Source organism: Microtus pennsylvanicus, chromosome 15 (assembly GCF_037038515.1).
Source record: "Microtus pennsylvanicus isolate mMicPen1 chromosome 15, mMicPen1.hap1, whole genome shotgun sequence".
NCBI classification, from domain to species: Eukaryota; Metazoa; Chordata; class Mammalia; order Rodentia; family Cricetidae; genus Microtus; species Microtus pennsylvanicus.
Genome location: NC_134593.1, coordinates 24,760,199 through 24,786,305, shown reverse-complemented (window position 1 = coordinate 24,786,305; position 26,107 = coordinate 24,760,199). Strand labels below are relative to the sequence as shown.

At 49.5% G+C, this 26,107-nt stretch overlaps 1 protein-coding gene across 3 annotated transcripts in view; it reads right to left on the bottom strand.

Moving 5' to 3' along the window:
* Positions 1-9,185: 9,185 nt before the first annotated feature.
* Positions 9,186-26,107, bottom strand: part of Ints9 (integrator complex subunit 9) — an 80,383-nt gene continuing 63,461 nt past the window's right edge. For all 3 annotated transcript variants that reach the window (XM_075949431.1, XM_075949434.1, XM_075949433.1), the window contains 7 exons: positions 22,435-22,495; positions 20,207-20,378; positions 16,434-16,558; positions 14,675-14,842; positions 12,413-12,511; positions 11,431-11,568; positions 9,186-9,718 (listed from right to left, as the gene is read on the bottom strand). In XM_075949431.1, coding sequence (XP_075805546.1) covers positions 9,542-9,718; positions 11,431-11,568; positions 12,413-12,511; positions 14,675-14,842; positions 16,434-16,558; positions 20,207-20,378; positions 22,435-22,495 — 940 coding nt within the window. In that variant the 3' untranslated portion in view covers positions 9,186-9,541. The remainder of the gene's footprint in view (positions 9,719-11,430; positions 11,569-12,412; positions 12,512-14,674; positions 14,843-16,433; positions 16,559-20,206; positions 20,379-22,434; positions 22,496-26,107) is intronic.

Below are 26,107 nucleotides of genomic sequence, written 5' to 3'. Positions count from 1 at the left end.
GATCTGCTCAGCAACAGGTCTTTTTTTTAACCACTGAGCCATCTGTGGCTCCTCCCATTTGCTTTAGAAATGTGTTAAGGTGTCCTGTGCTGACGTGGCAGGGGTGGTCTCTGGGTTCCACTTCCACATCAAGTCACAGGCTTTTGGTGTGTGCATCTGAGAACTACCTGGTTGAGAGCAAGTGCTGTCCTAGGCTGTGGAAGATGGAACCTGGGAATTCCAGGCCTGCAAAGGCAGGCCCTCCTCTGGTTCGGCAGGTGGGAGCCCAGGGCACTGACATCTAAGATTTGATGGATCTAAAATTGTCCCTCTGGTGAGGCCAACAGAAGTGGAAGTCGTGCAATAGTTATTATTTCTTATGCCCAGAGTACTGAGGAGGGTGAAGGAGGCTGCTCTATAAAAAAAATTGCACTGTATACACAGAATGCCTATTTAGTATTTCTGGTTAGTTCTGTGGAATCCAGAGTGTCTTGGAGTGTGTGCTGTGAAGTGGCTGCTGTCCTGTCTCCTGGCAGAGCAGCCCCGCTTGCTGGCCGTGGCCTGCAGGCTCTACGTCCGTCACACACTGGAGGAGCATCCCCAAGAGCTCAGCGCCAAGGAAGCCATTAGTGGGCTCCTGACGAAAGACTGGGATAGGTAAGTTGGGGGAGAGGATAGGCAGAGTGAGCGGGATTGCTCCCAAGGTACCCAGACATTGAGTGACCTTGGGGACACTTGTGGGGTGAGGTTCAGACCCTTTGCTAGGGGAGGCAGCAGGAAAGGTAGAAATGGGGAAGCTGTCTTGCCAACAGCCATTTGTATCATAGTCAGTGATAAGCGAGCCCAGGGTGGAGGTGCTGATCTGTAGCCCAGGTGCTTAAGAGGCAGGAAGACTGCCTGAAGGTATCGTGGACCCTTGGGCCATTTCCTGAGTTCAGCTATTAGGGATTAAGCTGCCGTGAAGACAGGAGCAAGACCTTTGGTAGACACCTGTCTTCCTGCAGGACCCGTGAGTGCGGTTGTTGGGTGATGTACATTTGTACAGTTTTTCGAGCATCTGGGAGACCTTTTCCTGCAGCGACCTCTGCTTTATGTACTTGCAGTGATGCTGAGGTGTGTTCCGTCCACGTGCTCAGCAGCCTGTGGCGCTGCCAGACTTGGGTTCGAAGGTCAGGCCACATTTCCTAGTGACTAATGATGGGAAGCCGCCTTTCTTATTAAATGTTCATTGACACTTCCATGCAGGGGTATAATTCATCTCATTCCCGTCTCACTCCTGTCAGTCCCCTTTCTCCTCTCTGGATCCCCTTTCACTCCCCCATGCCCTTTGTGAACGAGCTGAGTTTGAACAGGACTGTCTGTGACCATGGGTACGGCACTGTCCACTGGAGTCTGGTGGGCTCACCAGTGGGTACACAGTTGAATACAGTGACTTACTAGAACCTCAGAGTAGCCAGTAGTTTAACATTGAGGGGTAGAGACCCACAAGCCCCTCCTCCACCCACGGCTGATTGTGGACATGGCCAGTCTCGTGCAAACCAGTGCAGGCAACTAGCTGCTGAGCACATGGTTGTGATGGCTGTGTCATGCCCAGGAGATGGCTCTTAGATTCTTTCTGCTCCTCTTCTGCCTTGTTCCTGAGCCTAAGAGTGGGTAATTAAAATGTCTTGTTGGGAGCTGAGCCCTCTGTCCCTTATTCTCAGCACTGTGATTAGCCACGTGTGGCTGTGCTTGCCACCGTTCACAGAGGGGAGACTTCTGATTTGCCTGCAAGTGTCAATTTTTGATTTTTAGAGGGCAGTTTGATGCTATGTCAATCTAACTAAACAATAGTAGTAAGTTACCCCCTGGGGCCTATGACTGCCCCAGCCATGTTTTTGACCAGTTGTACTGTACCAGGCATAGGTGTTCTCCCATGGTGGGAGACTCAAACCCATCATCGAGTCGTTGGTTAACTCCAGAGCATCATCTCACTGCAGAGGTGGGCACAGTTCACCTGGCAGGTTAGTGTTGGTTTATAGAGTTGACAGCTGGGCAGGATCTTGGCGCTTTTCTCCCTTACCAACCCACCTAGCATTTTCCAGTAGTAGGAAAGCTAGCCGGCAGCGAGCAAGTTCTAGCGCAGGTTTGGCTCCATTTCCCTAGCTCTTGCAACCAGAGGGTGTGGTGTCTTCAGAACAGGGTCTTACCATACAGTTCTGCTGGACAGCCACGAGGGATGCTGAGAGCTTGTATTACCTTAGGGGCCTCTGAGGTCTCCCTGATAACAACTCATGGTAGTACCAAACAATTGGCACTAGGAATTTTTTCTAGTTTCTTTATTTTTCCCTCTGGGCTTACTTTTGTTCTTTTTAGTTTCTGGAGGTAAAAACATAGGTCCGTTTTAGGCCTTCCTTCCTTTTTTAAATATTTATTTATTTATTATGTATGCATTATTCTGTCCGTGTGTATGCCTACAGGCCAGAAGAGGGCACCAGACCCCATTACAGATGGTTGTGAGCCACCATGTGGTTGCTGGGAATTGAACTCAGGACCTTTGGAAGAGCAGGCAATGCTCTTAACCTCTGAGCCATCTCTCCAGCCCTAGGCCTTCCTTTCCTATGACTATTTAAGGTCTGTCTTGAAGTTGTTTTAAAGCACAGTTCCTTTTTTTTTTAAATGTGTAGCTCAGGCTGACCTCGAACTCACGATCCTCCTGCCTCTGCCTCCTTCAGCAAATCCTACCGGCGTGCGCCACCACAACCGGCTAGTTCCTCTTTTTGAGAGCGGGGTCTCTCTGCATTTATGCCAGCCTGCGTGTGTATATACATGCGCACATACACACAGAGACCAGCGATCACACTTGAATGTTGTTCTTATCAGCTGTCAACTTGTTTCTTCAGTCAGGCTCTCACTGGGCGTCGGGGCTCAATTAGTGTGGGCTGTCTAGCCAGTGTTAGCCCAGGGTCCCACTTTTCTCCGTCTCCCTTATACTGGATTACAAGCACATTCAGTCAGACCCAGATTTCCCCTTGGACTCTGGGGACAGAAGTCGTGTCCTTGTGTTTACATAGCAAGCACTTCCCCAGCTCCAGTTAAGGCTTTTTTTTTTTTCAGTTCACTGGGGAATAAACTTTTTGACCCGCTCTTATTTTTATGAGCTACTTAGTTTCTGAATATTTGCAGGTTTCTTTTTTTTTTTTTTTTTTTTGGTTTTTCGAGACAGGGTTTCTCTGTGGTTTTGGAGCCTGTCCTGGAACTAGCTCTGTAGACCAGGCTGGTCTCGAACTCACAGAGATTATTTGCAGGTTTCTAAAACGTGTTATAAAATTCAAATTTAATTCCACTCTGGTAAATGTTGCCTGGGTGACTTTAAACATAGCAAGACTTGTTCATTGCCTGGCACATGGTCTTCATAATAAATACCACTGCTCTTGAAGACTCTGTGATGAGCAGCTGGAGCAAAGCACCTCTGTGCCCAAGACGGGTACTTGGGTGAAGGCTGTTGAGCTCCGTTTAGCTCATTTATAATGTACTGCTTTGGTTATTTTAATAATTAGTGTCATCAAATTTCCAGCTCTGTGGCTTGGCCCTCGGCACTGTTGATTCACAGCCGTGATCGCATCTTCCTGATGAGCTGTTGCCTCTGGCAGCATCGCCGTCCAGTCTGCACTGCTGTTCACGTGGCGTAGCCTCCCCCAGCCAGTTGCTTTCCTCCTGGCTTTCATGTGTAACTGTAAGCAGTATATAGTTTTTTTTTTGTTGTTGTTGTTTTTTTCAGGACAGAGTTTCTCTGTAGCTTTGGAGCTTGTCCTGGAACTCGCTCTGTAGACCAAACTCTGTAGACTGGCCTCAAACTCATGGAGATCCACCTGTCTCTGCCTCCTGAGTGCTGAGATTAAAGACGTGCGCCACCACCGCCCGGCTTTCTTTTCTTTTTTTTAAGACAGGGTTTCTCTGCGTAGTCTTGAGTGTCCTGGAACTTGCTTTGTAGACCAAGCTGACCTCACACTTGCAGAGGAGATCCACCTGCCTCTGCCTCCCGAGTTCTAGGATTAAAGGTGTGTGTCACCACTGCCCGGCTAGTTGTTTTTAATGTTTAAATCAGCCCCAACAGTCCCTCCATGTAAGCTAGCCTTGGGCTTGCTGCCCTGCACACCACCATCCGCCCCACAGTTGAAACTTGTCATTTCCACCCTTTCAGTTGAGGGTCTCCTCCGGGTGGGCTGCCCCTTCCTTACTCCCCAATTCCTCTGGGTTTTGAGTGTGTGTGGTTGTTATTCAATCTGCCTATCTAACATCCTATCTGACGCCTCTACTCTAGTCCCTACTATGTTTGCCTGGAGTTTAAACATGAGGTTGGCCCTGACGGGAGCTATCAGGGGCCTTGTGTTGTTTACTCTTCTTTTGTGGGGCATGTGATCTATTTAAACTGTAGCTGTAAAGTGTGTTTAGTTCATGGCCAGTTTTAGTTTGCAAACAACTTACCAACATCTTCCATCTTTATCAGTAAGGTCTCTACCAAATCAGGAAGTCATTTAAGAGCAAGGTGAAAGTCAGCGAGTTTAACAGTGATGTTTAAGAAACTGACCACCAGGAATCGCAGCACTCAGGAGGCAGAGGCGGGAGGAGCTCTGAGCTCGAGGCCAGCCTGGTCTACAAGCGAGTTCAGGACAACCAGGACTACAGTGAAACCCTGTCTCAAAAACCAAAACAAGGTAGAGTGGGCCTGCGATCCTTTAAAGAAGTTACACATGGCCGGGCGGTGGTGGCACACACCTTTAATCCCAGCACTCTGGAGGCAGAGGCAGGCAGATCTCTGGGAGTTCGAGGCCAGCCTGGTCTACAAGAGCTAGTTCTGGGACAGGCACCAAAGCTACAGAGAAACCCTGTCTCGAAAAACCAAACAAACAAACAAAAAAAAGAATTTACACATGTTTACTGAAGGTGGGAAGACACAGGCCACATGCACTTGTGGAGGTCAGAGGTCAGCTTTCAGGAATTGGTTTCCTGTGCTTCTCACCATGTGCTTTCAAGGGACTGAACGGAGCCACTGGGCTTGGCAAGTCTTGAGTCTTGGTCTTCACATCCCTCCAGCCTTGTGGTGCTCACCGGAGGAGGGAACGTGCTCCTCTTTGCCCTGGAGTTGAGGGAAGACCTTGGCTCGGCTGAGCTAAAGTTAGCAGAGAATGTGCAGCCCACAAAATCCAGCAGCAGGAGCTTGGCCAGGACTCCCTGCTGATGGGAGGGATGGATGGTTGGGTCGGGAAGGTCGTCATTTTCAAAGGATGAAAGTGCTGCAATTTGTTAATCAGGGAATGTATTGTTAAATTGTTTTTGTGATATATGGTCATACCTTGTAGTACAGGTGAGCCTGGAGAACACTGGGTAGCCCAGGCTGGCCTTGAACTTGAGCAATCCTCTTGTCTCAGCCTCCTGAGTGTTGGGGTTGCAGGGGAAGCTACCCCTGGCTAGCAGCTTTTTAGGTGTGATATGCACATTATAAAGATTAAGTTGCTGTTCACTGTGGTGGATGTGTGATGTGGGAGAGGGCGCGGTTGGGAATTTATACTGTGGTTACTTGAGTGTCCAGGGGTGACATCCTGTGAACACAGTAACTTAACTCCCACCCCAGGCCTCTAATTCCCATGAGAGACAGTGTGACTGGTGCCTAAATGTTGTAGGAATTTAGCAGAGTCGCTGTGTCCAGGGTAGACAGAATGAATAGTTTCTGTATCTAGGGTGGACATTAGAGTGAACGGCTGTTTTCTAGAAGTACTGTGACCCTGAAGAATCTCTGTGGAAAACAGTGATTATTTTCTGTGATTTGTAGAATGCTTTTCTGAAGGAGCATTGCAGCCTTCGCACGAGTTTGGTCATAAGACGCCTTTGGTGCACCTGGGGCTCCTGCGTTACTGTGTACTGCAAATGTCCACAGGGAAGGACTAAAGTCACGAGGGTCCGTGATGCTCTCCTTTAGAGAGACATACAGAAATATTTTACCCAAAAACCAACTTTGTGTAACAATCAAATCTGCCTTTGTATGGCTGTTCCAGGCTCGGCCTTCCTACTGCCACACAGGCCTGAAATTTCACCTTGGAGGGACCTCTCTCTTCAACCGACCCACATGACACGGAACACCCTGACACCTGATGACACGGCCTGGGTAGAGACCCTGCTCAGACCCCTTGGTGCTAACATGTGAATGCTGAAATACATGTAAAACCATCTGACGGCGGGACTGAAGGGGCACATGGGGCGGTCCAGACTGTAGTGTAAACCCTTCAGGATTGAAGCTCACCATCTGGAGCCCGTGGCACAAGCCATCTTTGGCTCGGTTCTATATCACCTGTCTCCAGGTCAGCCACGCCCTCCCCCAGAACCCGAGTTGGTTACTTATACCCTAGCCAAGGTTCAGACCAACGTGCCAATGTATCCTCCCACCGTGGAAAGCCTGCGAGCGCATCCCACCTCCCTTCCTGTGGGTGGCAGCTCTCCTGGTGCCTGTTTCATGACTGGTCTTAGCTCTGCAGTGCCCCGTCACACAGTGAGGGTTCCTGTTGGTCCTTCAGTGTCATCTGGGAAAGCCAACCCCCGCATTTCCAGGTATGAGGGAAGGGCTGCGGGCTCACTGTGGGGTGAGAGGAAGAGCAACGTGCTCTTGCTGGAGAGGAATGGACCACGGATCCTGTCTCCTTGGAAGGATGTAGAGGGCAGGAACCATAAACTGGCTATTTGGGGGACACTCACTCAAACTCTGTATTTCAGGCTGCTTGTCCAGCAGCGGATTTTCATTGTGAGGAAAGAGAATTTGGGCCTGAGTGGGGCCAGGAGGTCTGGCTAAGCCACATCAGGTCCCTGGGCCACAGAACCATAAGGGAAAAATGTCTGCTGATTGTAAGCTGCTAGGCTTGGGGTCACTAGTTAGAGCAGTAGACCCAGGCTTTAGTCCTTTGGGGAAGAGGTCGTTGGCCTGGGCTACTTATGTCAGGACCCTGTCTCCAAACAGGCAGACAGTGAGAGCTGCAGAAGACTTAGGCAAGATCAATGGACTCATTGACTCAGGTTGTGCTCAGCACCGGAAGCGCTGTCTGGCCCTCCTGCTCCTGTGGATGGAGGGAAGACTAGAGGACAAGCAGTCACTGTTTCACGCTGGAAAGGCCCGGATGGATCACGGATGAGCAGTGCCTTGTGACCTATTCTCTGGGCTGTGCCTGCCTGTGAGGAATCCCGGAGCACCAGGCTCTCTCAATTCGGTGGGCTCCCTCTAAAGCTATAGAAAACAGCGGGTTCCTTGGGCTCCATTTTAGTCATTGATGGCCACTAGGTTGGGTGGAGCTCTTGAGTGTCGGCGGGTACCATTACAGGCTGTGTTCCTGGGCCAGGGCCAGTCACAGGCGGCTTTCATTAGTTCTGTGGGTTCTACTAACCAACCTACTATGGCTTCTAAACATCTAACCCTTAGAATTAGTCAGCTAGCTCTCTCCCTGTACCTGGGATGGCAGCACCACTCTCTTTGCTGGAAGCACGCACTTTGCTTGGTCTCCATCTAGCTTCTGCGGCCAAGCAGGTGCTCGTGACTTAAATTACCCTCAGTAACTTCTAAGTCATCCTAGCTACCAGGTATCGGTTGACTGTCTCTTGGCAATCAGGCGCAATCAGGCCTTGGACGATCAATGCCTGGGGTCCTCTGATCAGACTTAACCAGTCAGGCTCACTGTGCTCAAGGCACTCTGGACACACACCTGGTAGATGGTTTATTTAAATGTATGTTTGGGTCTTTTGAACTTTATCTTCTAATGCATTTGCATTTTCCCAAGATGTTTAAAGTTCAGTTTGATCTCTCAGAAGTTTTGTGAGAAAGAGGGTGATACACCCACACAACCCTGAGACAGAACCCAGCTTGCATGTAGCCCCTCCCCCCCAGTCCTATCCTTTCCAGCTGGGCTCACGTAGTTGGGTCCGAGGTACATTCCAGAGGCCTCGGCAAAATGACCCATACCCTGTGCGCAAGGACAGGAAAGTGAAACTCCTTTCCTCCGCCAATCAAGAGCTCACCCCAGATACAATTCTAGGAGAACCTATCACCTCTCTTCAGAGCCTGTACCATTCCGCCTATGGCACTTCCTATAGCTCCCACATCACTAAAACCCCTTAAGACACGCAACTGTTAGTAGACCAATTTTATTTTTTCATTGTTGGGCCTCATACCTGCTAGGATACACCTCTGAGCTGCACCCCCAGCCTCTATACAGGATCTCATTAAGTTGCTTAGGCTGGCCCTGTGATCCTGTGTCTCTAGAGAAACTGGGCACACTGGCCTGCGCCACCAGACCTGGCTGATGACTTCCAGCTGTACCTCCCACCCTGTTCCCCAGGTCCATGGCACTGCCATTTCTTTGCAAAGCTGGTGTGCAGTTTCCACTCATATTTTCTTAGATGTGGTCAGGGCCAGTGTTTTTCAAAAGTAGCCATCTCTGTGACAGGTCCTTCTAAAGCCACGCTCCCTCCTGCAGTGTGGGCAGCTAGTTCTCGGACTGTACTGCTCAGGGGTCTCCCTACGAGGCTGTCAACAATTTGTGTAAGAAGTACCCTTCCTTCCTCCTTCTTTCCTTCCCTCCCTCCCTCCGTCCCGAAATGGTTTCTCTGTTTAACAGTTCTGGCTTCCTGGAACTCACTCTCTAGACCAGGCTGGCCTCAAACTCAGAGAGATCCACCTGTCTCTGCCTCCTGAGTGCTGGGATTAAAGGCGTGAGCCACTACTGCCTAACTAAGAAGTACCTTTTAACAGAATTGAAATCAATCTCAATTCCATGTTGCTGTTGCCTCCTCTTCTGTTTTGTTTTCGAGACAGGGTTTCTCTGTGTAGCCCTGATTGTCCTGGAAGTCACTCTGTAGACCAGACTGGCCTTGAACTTAGGAGGCAGGTAGTTCTCTGAGTGCTGGACTAAGGGCATACACCACCATGCATGGCTTGTTCCTGCTTCTTGAGACAGAGTCTAATGAGCCCGGGCTAGCCTTGAACTTGCTGTGGATCAGATGATGACTTTGAATTCTCCAGCATTGGGATTATATCTGCATTTTTGTAAACGGGACTGGGTTATGATTAAGGCAGAGGTGAGACAGATGTGCTGTGACATTTTCATTATTTGGGTGTGGTTTCAGACCCTCCCAGCCCCCCAGATATTAAATCATGATTTAGACTATAGTTCAATAGAACAGGGTACTTCTATAAAAATAATGTTTATTTTAGCAAAATGGGCCACAGAATAGAGCTGGATAGGCTAGGTTTCTGATTTGGGGACTGTCCTTTGTTAGGTGTAGCACGGTAGGCAGGTTTAAGTCCGAGAGCTGCCCCCTTTGAGCCCTGAAAACGCAGGCAGTCATTTTCCCACTTCCCTAGGAAAGGGCTTTTATCAATGCTGCCACCCCCAAGCTGCTCGAGAGCTCCAGAACCGAAAAGAACAGGACTCCAAAAGTTCTTGGCTTCAGCAGAAGGAAGTGCAAGTCCTGGCCGGAGACACCTCTCCCCTCTGGAAGCCAGAGGACACCACCAGACTGTCCACGATGAAGGGTGCCCCACTCAGAACTTCTGTAGGAACCTGAGGACAAGGTCCCGCAATCGCACCCTCAGAGTCTCGTCGTTGTCACAGATGATGTGAGTTGAGTCTTCTTCAATCTGGATGAGTGTCTCAGCTTCCTGCAGCAGGACAATATGGCCCTTGGCTGTGTCTTCCACCTTAATGTCACTGAAGCCATGCTGTTCCAAGAGAAAAGAGGAGGATGGCTACTCTGAAAGCAAGGCCTAACTAAGCACTTAAGACTGGCATTACTCTTAACACAGCTCTTTCGACTATCAGGGTCAGAATCCAACCAGAGTTTCATGTTTATAGAAGGCCTCAAACAGCCGGGCAGTGGTGGCACATGCCTTTAATCCCAGCACTTAGAGGCAGGCAGATCTCTGAGTTCGAGGCCAGCCTGGTCTACAAAGCAAGTTCCAGGACAGCCAAAGCAACACTGAGAAACTTTGTCTTAAAAAAAAAAAAAAGGCCCCAAACAGTGTTTTTACCAGTGTACGAGGGACTTGAGCACACCCAGACTCTGAGATTCAGGGGAACACCAGGTTGTCGACTTTGGCACCTGTCCATGTTCGTCCCCACAGTTCTGAGCCCTAGGGAAAGCTCTACTCCTCAAAGCAAGGTACCACTCAGCTGGTGGTCTGAAAGCATCTCTCCAGTCACCTATATTGCTAATTGTAGCATCGCCTTAGAAATCAGAACTGCATCTCAAGTAGAGAGAGACTTTTCTGGATGGAACATAAACAGGCAAAAAGACTGATGCAGGGACTGCCTGTCCTTGGCTGCAGACAGCACCTCCTTCCCAAAGCTGAGTGGGTGAGGTCTGCAGGGCCCATGCACTCAAAGGGGCTTGCTCCTGGACGAGTTAGGCAGGAGAAAAAGGTAAGGTCATTGTGGAAAAGCCAGCTATTTTGAGGAATAATAATTTAAGAACTCATAGGTAGGAACAAGGATCCCTGTCAGGCCATGAGGGTGATGGGGTCCTTTGCTCATCTGCAGGACTATGAATATCCTGAGAGCAGTTAGAGAAAATCAAAAAGTTCGAAGACCAAGCCTACTGAGACAGGAAGCCGTGCTTCTGAGACTTGAAGTCGGCAACTGAGACAGTGTGGTTATTAACAGCTTGGTTGAACACTGTCCCTCTCTGCCATCATGCACTGGAGCTAGCCCAGTTCTCTCAGAAGCATACCCCATCCCCCTTTTCCTAGCATGGGTGATAATGTGGAAACAGTGAGCATTATAATCCTGTGACTGAAGACAAAATCATAAAAACTTTAAGGTAGTCTACTGCCCTGCCCCAGCACCAATGTAGTCAAGAAATCTCCCCTTTCGGGGCTGGAGATATGGCTCCATGGTTAAGAGCATTGCTGTTTTTCCAGAGAATCTGGGCCCTGGTTCAATCCCTAGCATCCAATGGCAGCTCCTAACTGTCTGTAACTCTAGCTTCAGGGGATCAGCCTCCTCTTCTGGCCTCCTTGGGCACCAGGCAAACATATGGTACACAGATAAATACGTAGGCAGAACACCTATACACACAAATCTCTCCTTCGGGAGGAGCAGCCACTGGGGCCCAGGGAATAGACAGCCACTGAGACAGGACTTGAGTGTCTCCATCACGCTTCTGTCTGAATCACTACCTGTCTAGCCACGCTGATGCTAGCCCTCCTGGCTGGCAGTGGTCTTCCTGTGAAGAGCAAGGCTCTCATGAGGATGGGCAGTTTTAACGTACCCCACTTGTTTCTGGGGTTCTGCTCCCTCATCCCAGACGGAAGGTAAGGCCGCTCTGGGGACAGCCCAGGAGGGAAGGCGTTCTTTGGCTTAACCTATTTTGAGCCTCTCCTTGGGCTATAGCATCCTTGCTTATCCTAGGAGCACATCAGGCCATCAGGCTCACCTTTTCCAGGGTCTGCACGAACTGCTCTACCGGGATGGAGCCGCTCAGCAGAGGCTTCAGCACTTTGCAGTCAGGAACATCCTCACTCACGCGCTTCCTCTTCTTACTGCTGGTGGGCTGGGCGGGCCGTGGAGGGGGCTAGGGCAATCAAAGTGCGGCTTTCAGTGAGGGCCTCTTCACTGAGCTGAGATCATGACCCTGCTGGTCTGAGGGGCCAGGTTCATCATCACCTGGGTCCATGCGGGTTAGTGCAAACCATGTGCTTGGGATCATCTCATCTGCCTTTCAGCGAGAACCGTGTTTACATTTCGAGGGATTCCGCTACTTGCTGATGAAGTCCCTCCTAATGGACATTGGCAACCACAGCCATGCATGGTGATTAAGAACAGACTGTGGTGTCTAGCAGGTAAGTGCTGGCTGTGCCACCAGACAGCTGTGGAAAACGTGAGATAGTGAGGTCAGAGAAATCCTGGACCTCAGGATCTGAAGATTAACCAGGAGAATGCACAGCAGCAACCAGCACAGAGCCGAGTACTCTAAGCGCTGGCTGCAGGGGCGCAGGGGCACCACAGTGCAAGTGCGGAAGGAATTCTTCAGAGGCGAGTGCTGCCTGCCCATGTGTCAGGCTTTGGGCCTTCCCGGCTCTGTACTGTGCCTGTATCCCAGGCCTCGTAAGGGATAGGTACTGTCTGCACCTTTTGGGTCTTACCCCGCAGTGTCCAGGCTTGGGGCTCAACAAGGAACGTGCCCACGATAAGATGGGGTAATGCTACTTCCAGAGGGGCCAACAGGGCACTCCTCAGGCTGGCTTGTGTGCTTTGACGCATGTGGTCAGAGGGAGATGTGTAAGAACTCATATGAAGTGCCTTCTTTGTTTCAAGAACACACATGTCTCACTTAACCGGATCTTCAGTGTATGGCTGGCGGCCAGAGCTGCCCTGAGGGGAGGGGTCTCTCCTGGGTTCCCACACGCCCTCAGTACCTGAAGCACATGTTTGTTATCCTTCGTGTGCAGCACAGCCGAGACAGTTGCCAAGGAGATGCCAGGCTTGATTTCCATGGGCACCAGGGAGTCTGCCAGCTGAAAGCAAACACAGGGTTTCAGATGGGCTTCCTCTGAGGGGGCGGGAAGAACCCCAGGGTGGACAGTGACCCAGGGCCTAGTGGAGCACAGCACTGAGCTCTTAGCATTCTTCTGTCCCGGTGGGAAAGGCCTCCGAGGCTGGCCGTTATATTTGTCTTGGATTTTACTTACGCTGCCAGAACCTAAAATCTCCAGATAACTCACTGCATGAAGCAGGTACACACTCCCACAAATCTTGTGCCAATTACAGCGATGAAGAGGGACCAGCAGGAAGGGGTGGAGACAGACGAAAGTTAGAGGAGGGACTGGGAACTGAGAGTGCCACCGCATCTCAGAGCACTGCAGCAGGGGCAGGGTCCATCAGGGCAGCTTCACGTCACTGTGCCCTGGACCCCACAACTACGGACCCCCCCACGACATCACTCATACAGCTCCAGCCAGTTCCTGAAGTCTTCTCAGAGCCTCCAAGAACCTCCCAGATTCCTCAACACACACATCAGGTATAGATTCCTTTTACTCTGCCTTGGGCTCACTCCCATACCTTCTCCAGGTGACCACTGTCACACAGGATAGGGGCTGTCACACATAGACTGAGTGGTTTTCTGATTCCTGGCAATCTGGTGTCTGCCAATGGCAGGACAAGTGGCCCCTATTGTGGGACTGTGTTTTCCAATGAGGTCACTGAATGGGTGCCTTTTCCTGTGCAGCTACAGTGCACGCAGCTACAGTGCACACTCTGCAGTGAGCGCGGACCTCTGGGGTCCTCGTGCTCAGCCTGGCTAAGTGCTGTCCTTAGCTGTATGGATCTCCAGGAAGCCAGGGTGCCTTCACTTAAAAACAAAAATAAATGTGCAAGATGCCATTGCCTAAGCATTGGCATTCACTATCAGTTGTGCAGAGGAAGTAGCTTATAGCATTTAAACATCGACGATGAACAAGAAGGGAGGAGGGCTTTCCTATGAAGTGAGGAAGCAGAGTGGAGAGTGAGGTGTGCCTCACTGGGGTGCAGTTACCCAACACCTGACTGCCAGGTCCCATCCTTCACCTCTGCCCGGCTCACAAACACACTCCGCTCTGTAAGTGACTGTTCTCTGCACAGGTCAGGCTGGCATGGAGGCCTGAAGGTGGCATCACAGGGACCAAGTTGGTGAGGGACGCCCTGGGCAACTTTAAGCTACCTCCAAGGCCTCAAGGTGGGCCTTCTCAGAGGGGACAAGTGACCACTGGAGTCAGTCTAGAGCCCCAACCCACCGCAGCTTGGGTCAGCACTCCGAGGGTGGCATTCTCCGCCCCCCATGAGCCGGGTCTTCTATGATAACCAGCCTAAGGACTGACAGCTCACAGTGTGCAAGTCCTTCTTGGAAGACTAGATCAAAGAGGCTGTAGTCTGTGGAGACACTCCTCGAACTGCAGAAGATTTTAACCCTTTCATCCTCCACATGTGCTTTGCATGCCTGTGGTTAAAGGAACGGCACTTCTGAATCTCTCTTACACTGTACTGGGTGACACAGCAACCTTGACTCCCATATGAAGCAGAACCTAGAGAAAGGCCTCTTAGAAGCTGAAGAGACAGCGGTGGAGCTGCAGGGGGAGGGGAGCTGAACATTGGCAATTCTCCGAAAGAGAAAGAGAAGCTTCTCATTGCCAAGCCAGCCATCTGTTTTCTAGAACTTTCCCCAGCAAAAGCCATTTATACAAATCAAAGCTACTCAAAGGTGTCTAACAGACACACTGAGAAACGCGAGTGCTGGGAGCCCCTGGGCAGCAGCTCCACACTGCTCTGTAGTCACCTCCTCTTCCTTGCTGTTGTCCCCTGAGTCACACTTGACTGTTCATAAGTACAATGTACCTTTTCCATTTTCTTATGATAAAACCCAAGATAGCACCTAGTAGAACGTAAACCATTCAATTTTGGAATAAAAAAACCTTAAATGATGCCGAAGTAAATACAAATGAGTAAGTTTACGCTTCTCCTTTCTCAAACATGAGTTCCAGGAAGGACGGGAAACCCTCAGAGGGCACTGGCAACCTCTGTGGTGGAGACCCAGCACGCCGCCAGAAGGAGCAGTCACGTGCCTGGGTCTGTGCTCTTTCCTTCCTTCACTTTGACAGACTGGCTGTGTCCCAGAGGGCACGCTGGCAGAAACGACAGCAGCTCACCTCTGGCATGATTTCAATTTTCTCATAGCGTCGTTTGAAGGGCAGGGCGAGGACCTCAGCCCGCCGATAGGACATGGCTGGTGGCTGGCAGTCGATCATGAGGTCCATCCTGTGGGACTGGGCTGGGGGTGGCTGCGTGTACTGCTCAGGACAGACCACGTGCAGGGGCTGAGGAGGAATGGGATAAGGAGGTCACCAGAAAGGGCAGAAGCTGGGTGCACAGCAGCCCGCCAAGCCTCCTCCTGACCCTTGTTGTACCATCCTGAGTGCTCAAACCCAGCTAGCCCTGAGGGAGAAGAGGAACCCAGGTGGTTGAGGAAAAGGTCTGCTTCCTCTGCACCTGCCTTCAGTTTTCACTTCATTGAGTAACTTTGGTGGTGACATCACTGTGTCTACTCCCTAGCTCAGCTCAGCTCCTTGAGCACAGTCCTCCTGCGATACTTGCCCTGTCAGCTATTACAAGCCCTTGACTCGCGAGAACTGTGGCTTTGTGCTGGCCCAGTATTCTAGGCCTGGTATACCTTAGGCTAACTCCAAGAGAGTGGAAACCGGTGAGGCACATACCTGAGTACGACAGTGAACTGGAGAAGAAACTGTACAAACATCAGCCAGCTGACCGCTGATGCTGGCAATCCATAGGTCAGTGAATTGTCCCTGCTCTGACTTCAGAGTTTGGATCAAGCCACAAATCCTTTTAAGAACAAAGGTTTCCAGTGGCTAGGCCTGGCTGGATCTGGTCTGCTTGTTTTTTTTTTGGGGGGGGGGGGGTTTGAGACAGGGTTTCTCTGTGGTTTTGGAGCCTGTCCTGGAACTAGCTCTTGTAGACCAGGCTGGCCTCGAACTCACAGAGATCTGCTTGTTCTTTCAAGCCAGCACTTCTCCCGGGGCCTTGTGTTGTTACTAGCCTGGCTAGCATCCGACAGCTGTGTCCCCTGCCTCAGCCTGAGCGTCCTCCAGAGTGTTACTCGCTGAAGGTGGGGACCAGGACTCAAGTTGCTCACGATGAAAAAGCACGAGGCCTCTAGCCATCCCCTCCGCATGGTGATGAGCACACAGGGTACTCCGTGTCCATCCAAGGTGACATTGATCTTCCTCGCCTCCCTGGGGGTTCTTCAGCTTCCTGTCTCTTGTCACCCCGCCCCACCCTTTTGTATATGGGCACCTCATCATGATGGCAGAGTCCGTGAAGAGGGTGAAAGAGATAAGCTAGGAGATGAAGGAAGCAACCACACCCGAGAATGACCAGTCCCTCAGTAGGCACTCATGCTCTGGAGATTCCTGGGCAAGGATCAGAACCCTTCCTCTCACAGGGTCTAAGCTGTCCTCCTCAGCAGCTCTAATTGCCTCCCCAACTCCCACTTGCCATCCCAATGCCTTGGCTCATCTCCTGCCACCCAGGACAGAAACCCTCGCTTTACTAGAACCTACGCTCCCTTTCTGCAAGATGGACTAACACGGACCTAGCATGAAACTCAACTTGGGATTAGGCCGAGTGACTGACTTGGAGGAGAGGGGCATCCGTGTGCTTTTCAGGACACAGCTGGTCCTCATTAAAGGGACCCATTTATGCCTAATTTCCCTTCCTTTCCATTTCTTTGGAGGAGAAAGTTTTTCAGGGAATAAAGATCACTTCCTCGAGTTAGAAGGGTAACGGGCAGAGCATTCCACATAGCTGAGGTCAGGCATCTTAACATCATGGCTGTGCAGACCTGATCCACCGAGAGCCGCATCCAGACCCCGGCCCAAACAGCAAATGTACCTGCACTTCTTTAAGCAGCTTTGACACCTGGATGAAATTCAGCCGAGTGTCAATCGGGCAGTAGATGCACTTCATGGCCAGTGGTTGGTAAGGTGCCAGGGCCTCCAGGTAGGAGAAATCAGGCTCTAGGAAAGTGGAATAGGAAACTTTAACATGCAGGTGACAGAGACATCACCAGGCCAGCTGGCAGCTGATATGGTCAGGGCTAAGCAGACAATCTAGTGGGAGCAGGGACACAGAATATGGGCCATGGGAGGAAGGGGAGCGGCTGGGTGGACCCCTGTGATGACTACTTGGACCTGGGGGCATGGGTGTAGGCTTTAAGACTTAAAAAGTAGAGACAGTGAGAGAAATATGGGATAAACAAGTAAAAGAGCTTTTCTCTAAACAAAACACCAGCTCACAAACAGAAAGGAACTTGGTGTGTAGTAGACACCATAAGTTCAGCACTCTGGAGACTGAGGCAGAGGGCTAACAGTTTAAGGCCAGCCTGGCTACATACTGAGACCCTGTCCCAAAAACAAGAGAAAAAAAAAAAAGTAAAGGTATATAAAACTTGCCATTAGGCAGACATCACAGAGGCAGTTTTGGTCAGACTGGGATCAGTGCTAAAGCTCCAGATAAAAAGCTGGGACAGAACGGGATAAACGGTCTCTTATGTCCCCTCTAAGAGAAAAACAGCAGTTTACAGTGGCAAGACCCGGTAGAGGTCACGGAATACCCATCAGCTGCTCAAAATTAACACCCAGGCAGGAGGGAGACAAGACCTTGTAGGTCCCACCTGCTGTCACAAGCCTCACAGACTGAGGTGCAGACCCCGAGGCCCTGTCAGTTGGCTCCTGCTGAGTCTGTCACAATCCCACCAGGAGCCTGGGCTTCAGTTCTCTCACAAGGGCCACTAGCGCTTGCTTGGCAGGAACTGTGCATACCAAATGAGCTGCTCACCAGAGCCAAGAGAACAGTACATCCTGCTCACCCACAACATCCAAGGTGACAAGTACAGGCTGTCTAAGACACCAAGCCCCTTCTCTCAGCTAAATCCAACTACCGAAGCAATGGAACTCAATTAAAACTTCCCCATGAAGCCCAGGCTGGGGACAGGAAAAGGCTGGAGAACCCCAGGCTCCAGCAGCTCTGGGAAGAGTTCACAGTCCAACAACACATAGGACCACTTTGTAGATGACCATGATGGACCAGTGACGGGTGGAACCACATCCTGACCAGACTGCTCACTAGTGTACTGCAACATCTCTGTTTAAACTTAGGTCTTATGTTGCTACCCCAAAGATGAATGTAGAGGTGCTCACTGGATCCCTTTACCTGTTCTTCATAATATGGCCACATTGGATAAATCTTTCTTTTCTTTTCACTATTTTCTCTATTGAGCCTAGCTTCTTAGGGTTGCCAGAGCCCAGGCTTTCCTTCTAAAACCTCTGGTGACATGACCGCCCAGGAAGGAATACTATGCAGTAGCCACAATATAATCAGGAAAGGAAGATGAAACTTCTCCCCACTTGAGTGGGGGTCAAAACTGACTCCTGTCCCTGAAACCCAACAAACGATCACAAATGTCAGCACACTGCCCAGCAACTGGGCATCTCACAGCCTTTGATTTCCTAGCTGCGCCCACAGAACCTGGTAATTTCTGTCACATCAGTCACAGCCCATCAGCGAGCAGAAGAGACAAGCCACAGCCTCACTACACAGTGTTTCCTTGACAACCCCAGCAAAATTCTGGCGATGGGCAAGTTTTAGGCTTTGTGGGTCAACGTGCAGCCCGACAGCCTCTGTTTTCGCTCCAAAGGTGGTGCGGTCTGAGGACAGCAAAGCAGCTCTTGAGGGTCTTGTGTGCACCTGGCACAGCGGAGCCACCGTCCTCCTGTTGGGTGTGCACTTCACAGAGCCCCAGGGTGAGACAAGGCTACCCAGGGGCCATACAGAGTCCAGCACCAACACAAAACGCAACGCTGTACCCAGCCCAACAGGAGCAACCAGTACCCTAGCCTGGCTGTTCTCTTGCCTTCTACATAGGACACTGAGATGACTAACTGCATAGAGTTCTTGTGAAGGCTCCCAGTGCGGCATGAGCCCAACATCTGTGAATCAGGCTGTTACCCGCTGAGACCTGACAACAAACTTTCCCATGCTTCCAGCCTGGTGTGTACCTTCCTGCAACCGGTGTAAGGAATCATCTACTCTACTGCAGTCAAGTTCCTGGTGCTCCCTGAAGTTCTCACAAACTCAGGCTGAGCACAGGGCAGGGCTGACGTGCCCTGACCCAGATGCTGTTGGTGTAATTACACTCTCTACCCCCAAACTCCAGCCTTAAAAATTATTTTTACTAGGTTGTTTTTGTTTTCTGGTAAGTGCATGTGCCATGGCATGTGTGGAGGTCAGGGGACAGCTTGTGGGCACAGCTCCTTCTACCATGGTCCCAAAGAGCTACCTCAGACTGTCCTGCTCAGCAGCTCCTTTCCCCAGCCAGCCATCCTGCTAACCACAAACCAGTTCTTCCAGGAATTAGGGAGTTATAAGAAGGAAGACGCTGAAGGACGTGGCATTGGCAGCCACTGTGTGCCAGCACTGTTCTCAGGGGCCAATACACTCTCCCTGGGCCACCCAGACAGAGCTTACCAGTGATCCTATGGACAGCGAGGAAAGCAAGGCTAGGGATGGAGTGATGGCTATTTTTGGCTGTCAGCTTAACTATCTGAAATGGAGGGCACACCTGAGAGATTATTTTTGTCTGGTTTGAAGTGGGTGAATCCACTTCCCGCCTGAAAGGTCCAGACTAGAAGAGACACCTTCAATCTGGGCCATACCTCCTGCTAGGAGTCTAGATAAGGACACAGAAGAGGGAAGTTTCTGCTCTTTGCCTGCCTGCCCTCAGTTTGCTAATACATCCACCATTCCTTTGCTGGCACTGGAGGCTACTTCTTTGGGATTTCAGCTCATAATGAAGACCAGCTGAGACATCTAGCCTTGAGGACTGAGCATCTGCGGGATTCTCAAACTTTTTGTTCACAGCCAACCACTGTTGGACTAGCTGGATTGCAGCCTGTAGGTCATTTCAATAAATCCCACCATATATGATTGAATACATATTCATTCATATATGTATTTATTCATTCTATAAGTTCTGTTGCTCCAGAGAACCCTGACTAATACAGACGGGCGTGGCTGAGGGTACAACAAGCTTTCAAGAGTCTGACTTCCTGGCTTGTGAGATTTCTAAACTTCAAGGCAGTGCGAGGGCTTATGCTGATAAAACAGGGAGATTTCCTATGTCACCTCTGCACGGCCTCATCCCACTAGCGATTTTGCTCCTTCTTGAAGGCTCTGTTTCTAGAAGAGCAGTTGTAAACCAGAGCAGACCAGAGTCAAAGAACCGAGATCCAGTTAAGTAAACAATCCCCAACTGGTGAAACCAGACCAACCACTGGGATCATTAAGGCTCTCAACACCTCACAAATCCTATCAAAAAGCAGCTCAGCAGATTTCAGGATTGAAAAAAAGAGAATCAAAAAGAGCAGAAGCAAAAGCTGTGCTTGATACACAGTTGCCCAACATGGCCTTACTCTTATTCCTTAATATCTAGTTTATTCCTGTTTATTTTTGGAGACAGGCTGCCCTGGAATTTGATCCTCCTGCCTCAGCTTCTCCAGTGCTGAGGTTACAGGTGTGCAAGGCTGCTGTATCATATTTACGCTTTTCTCTCTGTCCTGTAGGCCCGTATACCGTCAGCCCAGGGGACAGAACAGGAACCTGTTTACCTGTAAAGATGACAGTGTTGAGGCTAGACTTCCCCCAGAGCTCCATGAAGTGGACAACGTCCCCAAAGCGGAGGGAAGGATGCCCAGTGAACACCACACACGGCTGTCTGAAGTCATTGCTGAAGTCTCCGTGGATGCTGGGGTAGTGCTTCAGCTTATTGGTCTGAATGAGCTAGAACATGTAAAACCCAAGAGGTGTCAGCCCAAGAACCCAGGTGTGCTGTAGAGATGACTGAAAAATACAATTGAAGATGACAAGCAACACACTAGGGAAGATATATACATGAAAAGCCACACCTGTCTGTCAAAACTGAACAACCTGGTTTAAGCCAATGGTCTGCAGAGGTAACTCCCCAAAGAGGATACAAGGGAACATCTGGAGGTGCTAACATCAGGCATCGTCAGGGAAATGCCAATCAAAGCAGCAGACACTGCTCCTTATCCAGTGCAATGGCCAGGGGCTAGACCCACTGTATCTGTCTGGTGAGAATGTGGTAGAGAGGCTAGACCCACTGTAGTGAGAGTGTGGTACAGAGGCTAGACCCACTGTATCTGTCTAGTGAGAGTGTGGTAGAGAGGCTAGAACCACTGTATCTGTCTGGTAAGAGTGTGGTACAGAGGTGTCCTCCCTTCTTGCTGGTTGGATGAGAAATGACATAGCCCCCATGGAAGACTCTGTTGTTGTCTGTCAAACAGGCCTATGCCTACACTCACCACAAGATCCAGTAACCTAACTCAAGGAACCGAAAGCTCAAGATCTACAAACTCCTGCCCATAGACACCTGAAGTAATTTTATTCATAATTGCTAAATTTGGAAGCAACCAAAACATCCCACAGTTGGCAAACGGATGAATGGGTACATTATGACAACAGAATATTAATTTAGTGCTGAAGAAGTTATGAGAAGACGGTGATGAATGTATCACTAGGCAAAGATGGAAACAGGAAGAGGCTGTGCACTTCCGGAACTAAGTGCTGGAAAAGACAATGTGTGGAGGCAGCAGCTGTGTACAAAGTCCACTTGGGTCTGCATGGGCCTTGGAGTGCAGAGTAGGGAGATCAAGTTCTTGCACGTGGTCAGCAATATTCTCATGCAATATGGCGCACAGGCACAAAGGCACCAAGTGTGCTTATGGCTGTGCCAGACACTGCTGTGTCTGAAGTGGTGATGTCAGTTGAGAATTCTTTAACAAAAACGTAATAAAAATTGAGGAATAACCTGTCCAACAACAGGAGAACTGTGTAAATTCATGGCAGTGTATTTGTGACATGGTATAGATATTATGCAGCAATAACACAGTAACAGTACCATGAGTCACACAGGGAAGTGTGCTTGAGATGCCACGCGGTGAGCAAAGGGCCTGTTGGGCCTGTGAGGAAAGGGCTTCCCGTCTTGTTAACTGCAGTGTTACCTCCACTACTGGAACTTCCCATGTGGACCAGGGAATACTCAGTTGGTAAAGTGCTTGCTGTATAAGCCCGAGGACCTGAGTTTGGACCCGGGCATCCACAGAGAAAGCTGGTGTGCCTATGTGTGTCCAGTGCTGGAGGGGTGGAGTCAGGAGGATGCCCGAGGCTCGAAAGCCAGGCAGCCTGAAGTAATAAGATCCACGTCCAGTGAGGACCTGTAAGATGCGTGTGTGGGACAATTAAGGCTGGTCACTGCTGCACACACACGAACACATGTTAAAGAACTTTTACATATGTGATTGACATGACCAGAAAACATTTTGATAATAGATCCGTTCCTAAAAAAGTTGGGAGTGGGAATTAGAGTAAAAGTCCCTCGCACAGACTATCACAGAAGTGGGCTGTGTGTCCAGACTTTGAAATATGATGTGTTTATGAGAGGAAGCAAATGAATTGTCAGCTGGAGTACTTATCATCTTTTAAAAATCTGTCTGTTTTTGAAACAGCATCTCATTGTGTAGCCCTAGCTGGCCTGGAACTCAGATACCTATCTCTACCTCCCAAGTGTTGGGATTAAAGGCCTGCACTATCAAACTCAACCCCTATTGTGTGCGTGTGTGTGTTTTAAGAGTTAGTCTTGTTGGTGCCCAGGCTGACCTGGGACTCACAACCTGTCTGCTTCTGCAGTGCTGGGGTTACAGGTGTGTGTCATTGTACCTGGCTCCACGTAGGGATGTTTTAGGTAAAGACTGATATCCCCGACATACCATCACCCACATTTCTTCTGTGCCCTGGTTCCCTGGCTTCATTTTCTTACCTCTGCATGTGGGAAAGGCGGCTCCGGGAGATACACTTTACTCTGTTTGTTGTGACAAAGCCTTTAAAGAAGACACAGCAAGGCGTTAGGCAGTGCACGGGCATCTACTGCCACCTAGTGGCAGCAGCGCAAACGCTACACACACAAGTTCTTTTAAAGCAGTGGTTCTTGGGAGTCAAGATTCCTTTGGAGGTCAAACAACCCTTTCATAGGGGTCACCCAACACCATAGGAAAGCATAGACGTTTACATTTTGATTCATAACTGTAGCAAAATTACTGTTACGAAGTATCAATGAAAATAATTTGTGGTTGGTGGTCAGCACAGCATGAGGAACTGTTTTAAGGGGTCGCTGAGTTAGGAAGGCTGAGAACCCTGTTTCAAAGCTTCCCGGCAGTGAGTCAAGTGACAGCCAGGCCTACGGCTCACTCAGGACACGGTCTCTGGCAAGCACAGTTTTTATAAAGAAATAGGCTGACTACTTGTTTGGAATAATCCTCGATTCATAAAAAGGCTGGAGAGTACAGTTCTCCTGTGCGCAGCGCTCACAACTCACACACCTGGGATACAGCTCCTCTGCCCCACGGGGGTGGGGGACCTGGAACTCACCAGGGCTGGTGTGAAGGTTCGCACTGCTATGCCCAGGTGAGTACATTAAACACTCAGGTTTTGGAGATATCATTATTGTAACTGTTTTGATTTTTGCTTTGTGCATGGCAGACAAGAACTCTGCCCCTGCACTATGGCCCAGACTTGATCTGGATCCAGCTGGACCCAGGGTCCTTTTCCTGTTCCAGGATCCAGCCTGAGACACCATATTATGTCCCACAGTGTTTGGGAGAAGAGCACCTGACTTTTCTGAGACACGGCTTTCTGCGGATGCACACACCCTATTCCATTATAGCAGCACGGTACATCCCAGTTGTAAGGGAACTGAGACAGGAGGATTTGAGTTTGAGGCCAGAGTGGGTTACGTAGTAAAACTTCAGCTTTGGCTCAAAAATTAAAGAGGAGTCTAGAAAACTGCAGTATGACAAACAAAACCAAACCCCTTACAACCAACCAACTGATGGGCAGTGATCATGTTGGTCAATGAGCATGTTGGTCAAGAATACACACACACACACACACACACACACACACACACACACACACACACACACACACACACACACCACATCATATGTTCTAGGAACCCTTTTAAGAACCCTGTCAAAATGTTGTAAAAACAAAGAGTTCAGGGGTAAAATTTTATACTGTCCCTATAATGTACTGAGGTTTTCCTATCCATAGTTTCTTTAATATTCTTTAAAAAAAAATATGGCTCCTTTTAGGAAGACATATCATGAAAATACTTTTAGAAAAGTACCTCATACATCCAAATGGACCCTAGTTCTGTCCTCACTTCAGACTCAGGAGAGAGATCCGAGAGTTTAGTTCAGAAGTCTCCGAGTCCAGGGTACTACTGTACATCAGAAGGCGATGGAGAAGGGACCACAGTAGGATTAGGGACTGGGAAGCAATAGTTCTGCGCCCTCCCCTCATCACTTCTAGACTCCTCAGGTAGGCACAGCAGACACTTCCATACCCTGCTGAAAGGCTGAAGGGTTTGCTTCTGCTGGGGGCAGCAGCAGCTGGAGTTCAAAGGGCAACTCGTGTTTACTGGGTTATCAGGGAAAGCAACAAAAGCTTCTTTCAGAATCAGGCCTGAGTCTGTAATACCCCCCTCCCAGTCTCTGGGCTCCCAAAGCTAGACATACAGCAGCCTGCACTCTTGAGAACACGGTGGCTCAGGGAGAGTCTCTGGGACTTTCACTTCAACTCTCTCCTCTGAAAAGAAAACAACCTTAGCAGCCAAGCAAGCAAAGGTACCCTTAGTCTGGAGCTGGGCTGATCCTGGGACATGGAGCAGGGGCTTTTTGCAGGTTACAGAGAAGGCCCTGAGATCAGGAACCACAGAGTAGCTTCCAGCAGCCCCAAGCAAGCAGATGGGCCCGAGGTTGTCCCCTGGAGCACCTTTCCAAGCAAGGAAGAGGGGAGGCAGCAACCCGAGTGGATGATGGTGGTCCTCACGGGGTGAGTAGGCCTAACTTGGTTCCACCACAATCCATTGCTGAGTTACTCCGGTCTAGAGCTCTAGAGCGAGCACCTGTCCATTTAAGCAACTGAGCTCCTATAAGGGAGAAGGAGCTTTGCAGGCTGCATGAAGGCCCTAGCAAAGCGAAAGAGGCAGTCTAAAGCAAGTGGTGACTTCGATCCTGAGTGGGAAAGGTCCTGGAGCAGTGGTCTTTGGGCTCCAGGCCACACTGGAATGGCGACATTTTCAAAATCCCAGTACCTCGCGGCTTAGGATGGTCACCAGCTGCCTAGAGACCTCCCACATGGAGCTCAGGATGGCAGCTGGGCAGGAGGAGGGCAGCGACCTAACGCTTACAGAAATGAGGAAGACTTTTACTCTGTGCTTTCTTTCTGGGAAACCATGATTCTTAACTCACTCTGAGGAAAGAACTTACGTCCTAATCTTACTCCTCTTTACAACATTCCTTCTCCCTCGAGGAGCAAGCATTCCATCCCTTACCAGCCGCTCTCTGATCGTTCTCCTCTCCCTAGGCAAGCACATGCACTCTATGGCTTCTGCCACCCCAATACCAAGGACATCTCAACCTGTAACGCCTTCCCTGGCTCCCAGGTTTCTGGACTAGTCGTGTTTCATGTGTTCAAACATACTACTTTCTTTTTTTTAAAACAGGGTTCCATGTTGCTGAGGTTGGCTTTGAACTCACTATGCAGCTGGGGCTAGCTTTGCATTCTGGATTTTCTTTCCTCCAGGCTCCTCACTGCTGAGATTACAAAGCATATGCCACTACCCCTGGCTCTATTATTAGTTCTTGCACACTCTCTCTTTCTGAAGATTTACTTGTTTTTATTTTGTGTGTATGGGTGTTTTGCTTGCATGTATGTTTGTGCACCACGTGTGCACTACCTGCACAGGCTGAAGAGGGAGTAGGATCTACCCTCGGGACTGGAGTTTCCGGTATTTGGGAGTTGCATGTGGGTCCTGGGACCTGAACCCAGGTTCTCTGGAAGAGTACCCAGAGCTCTCACCACTGAAGCACTTCTCCAGTCACCCTGATATTTTAGTTTTGATAAACATGATTGATTGCAATTAATATTAACACTAGGGGAAATCAGGTGAAAGGTGTATGGGAACTCTAAAAAGTACAAGGTTTATTAAACAAAAAATTTCAGAAAGTATCAAAATGAGGACACAGCTAGAAAATATTAACAAAAACTACCATTAATATGTACAGAGTTCAAATACGTAAGAGATATAAAACCTCTAAGAAGTAAATGGACAAAAAAAAAAAGAAATAATTTACATAAAAATCTTTCTGGCAAATAGTTTACTGTCAGATAATGAACATTAAAAAGTATTTCTACCGTTTATTCCAGTAATTCCACTTTTAGTAACTTACCTAAGGCAAATGCTATCATCATACATATACAGAATAGTATCAATTTATGATTTATTCCTAAAAGGAAAAGCCTTGCCAGCCAATAACAAGCTAATAAGCTAAACTATAGGGATGCGGGTGATGTAAAACAGGAGACAATGTTGCAGCCTGTGTTCTCATTTTGAGACAAGGTCTGGCTTATAACTGAGTCTGACCTTG